A 2729-nucleotide genomic window follows, 5' to 3' on the forward strand; every position below is an offset into this window, starting at 1 on the left:
TATTGAAAAGAATCTGTTTTTCTTCATGGCTTTATTTTCACATTTATGAAACAGGAAAAAATCAAAATATCCAACTTCTTTGATTTATTGTTTTTCAAGATTGCAAAAGATAAAATTGAAAGACATAAAAATAAATTTTTAAAATATCATTCTTATCTTCTGCTTGAGCAGTTAGAGTGGAGTGCCTTCTCTTATCCATTTGAAGATTGCATTATTTCTAGGCTGGGTTTCAGGGTCTTTCAGCTGATCTGTTTTCATTGTCCTTTTTTCTTATAGTGAAGTCCTAGAGTATTTACCATGACCCTCTACTGTAACAGGCCTTGAACTCTTGATGTTTATCTCCCTAGAACCATGAGACTGCTGACTGCTTCAGTTATCTTCTCTGCCTCTAAGCAACCCCTGTCTCCTCGGTGCCTCTGCCTTTCAGTCTGTTTCCTTTGCCAATCAGTCCCTAAGAGAAGAGAGGCTCAGACCATCAGACGCATGTCTCTGGACTTCTCTCTCTCTGTGATCTTGGCCTCTCCTATTCTGGCTCCTTGTAGCCCTAAATGCTGGTGTTTTTTTACCAACCTGGAGATACTACTGAAAGCATTGTCTAGTTTCTTTGCCTCCTACTCATAATTTCCTGCTCCTTTTATAGCCTTTCTGCTCATGGATCTTATGAAATATTCGATTCCTTGAGCAGGGGAAAATGGCATCAAACAACTTGCCTAACTTCATTTGTTCTCTCCACATCTTGGTCTTTATGTACTGGCATTCCTAACAATTCTCAAAAGCCTTGAAACACCCCACCACCATCACCACCACCATTTTTTTTAAATCTTTTTGAGACAGAGTCTCCCCATAGCCCCAGCTTGCCTAGAACTCACAACGTGGACCAGGTTGGCCTTGAACTCACAGAGATCCTCCTGCCTCTGCCTCCTGAGTGCGGGATTAAACGTGTACACCACATGCCAGCTTATTTTTCCTTTATTTTTTTTTTAGAATTTTATAAATGAGTATGTATTTATACCTTCCACCTCTCCTTCCACCTCCCTACCTCCTTGCTAAGGAATGTTACCATTGTGCTGTTTGAGCCCTCATAATGTCCACATTCAGACTTCTGCACTTGATCCTCAGTGACTATAACTAACCACCAGGAAAGTTAAGAACACTTTGTATTTAAAATTGTGTGTCATTCATCAGTTGAGGAACCAGTTCCCTATGGGGAACTTCTTAATGCTTCTGTCTAATTCTTGCCATTCATGTTTTATATGAAGAACCAGTAGCCAAGGACACTGTTATACTCTGTGTAAAAAATTACCCTACAACTTAATGAGTAAGAGCACGAGCATTCATTGTATTACATTGTAGGTCAGTAATTTGGAAACAGTTTAGTTGGTGCATGTCCCATGAGCACAAGGTCAGACTGTTATGTAGGGCTGTGTGTGTTCACCTGTAGGCTCTCCTGAGGGAGGATCTGCATTCAGCCTCCTTAAAAAGATTACCAGAATTCAGCTCCTCCCCAATTGCTGTTTACAGGGCCTCCTTCAGGTTTTTGTTTTGTTTTGTTGCCACCTAGCCCTCTCCATAGGGCAGTTACTAGCAAGGAAGTAAAAGAGAAAAAAATAGCTCTTTTTGTAACCTAATTTCAGGTATGATATCCCTTCACTTTTACTATAGTCTCTCCTTTAGAAGCAAGCCACTAACACCAGTCCACATTCAAAGTATGCCAGAGCACGAATAGCAAGAGGCAGGGATCACTGGGAGCCACCTTGGCTATCAAACTACAATGAATGTAACCTGATAGCAGCTGGGCCTTTGAAATAGCCTGTTATCAGAATATTTTATTTCTCTGGTTTTAGAAATAGTGTTTGTTGAAAGTCTCAATTCTGGGCTGAATTGTAGTCTTAGTCTCTGATCTGAATCAGCTTTATTAAGGTAATTGTATTTGCAATAGCATAAGAACATTTTCTTATGGTAGTCTTTTAAAATATTTTTAGCCCTGGTTGCTGCTATGAAACAGCTATGACAAGATATTTTTATCATGGCCGAACAGAGACCATGCGATCATGTACAGTTGAGGCAGTCAGCTGGTGCCAGTCCATGCAAGACCCTTCTACCAGTGTGAGTACTGGGAAAGAAGAGTGTACGGGTTTGGCCCTTGAATGATTTCCTTGCTTCCATTCCTTTGACTCATTAAAATACTTGGAGACATTTTTCCTGAAGTTTTCAAAGCATTTGTTTATTTGCTATGAAATATGTACTTAGCAAGACTAAGAAACAGATCAAACCAAAGCCCATTTGTATCACATTCTAAGCAAAATGTCTTCAATTTTGACACAAGATTTCACTATGTAGCCCCGACTGGCCTGGAACTCTCTCTGTAGACCAGCCCTGCCTCAAACTCACAGATATCTGCCTGTCTCTACCCCGAATGTGGGATTGAAAGGCATGTACCACCATGCCTGGCCTGGCTGAAATGTTTTTGGCATCGTAGATTCTAGTTCTTGTTGCAGTCACTAGGACCAGAACTGCTGTATATTTTGTTTTCAGTCTTTCTAATTGTTTATGCAACAGTATGTTTCTTTCCCACTATTATTTTGGTATTTGGTTTTTGTTTGTTTGTTTTTTTTTTTTTTAAGAGAAAAATGTTTTGGTAAAGTTAAGCAAAAAGCCGTGGTACTAGAGCTCTCTAGTTCAGTCCATAGCTGAGCTGAAGGCAGAGTATAAGGAGGGAAGTGCCAGAA

The 2729-nt window shown here is 40.0% G+C and overlaps 1 protein-coding gene across 2 annotated transcripts in view; it reads left to right on the top strand.

Annotated features, from left to right (window-relative positions):
• Crot (carnitine O-octanoyltransferase) overlaps positions 1–2729 on the top strand; it is a 40564-nt gene that overhangs the window by 31702 nt on the left and 6133 nt on the right. For both annotated transcript variants that reach the window (XM_017795441.2, XM_008822482.3), the window contains exon 14: positions 1983–2106. In XM_017795441.2, coding sequence (XP_017650930.1) covers positions 1983–2106 — 124 coding nt within the window. The remainder of the gene's footprint in view (positions 1–1982; positions 2107–2729) is intronic.

The sequence above is a fragment of the Nannospalax galili genome, unplaced genomic scaffold (genome assembly GCF_000622305.1).
Source record: "Nannospalax galili isolate Female #2095 unplaced genomic scaffold, S.galili_v1.0 scaffold85, whole genome shotgun sequence".
Taxonomy (NCBI): Eukaryota; Metazoa; Chordata; class Mammalia; order Rodentia; family Spalacidae; genus Nannospalax; species Nannospalax galili.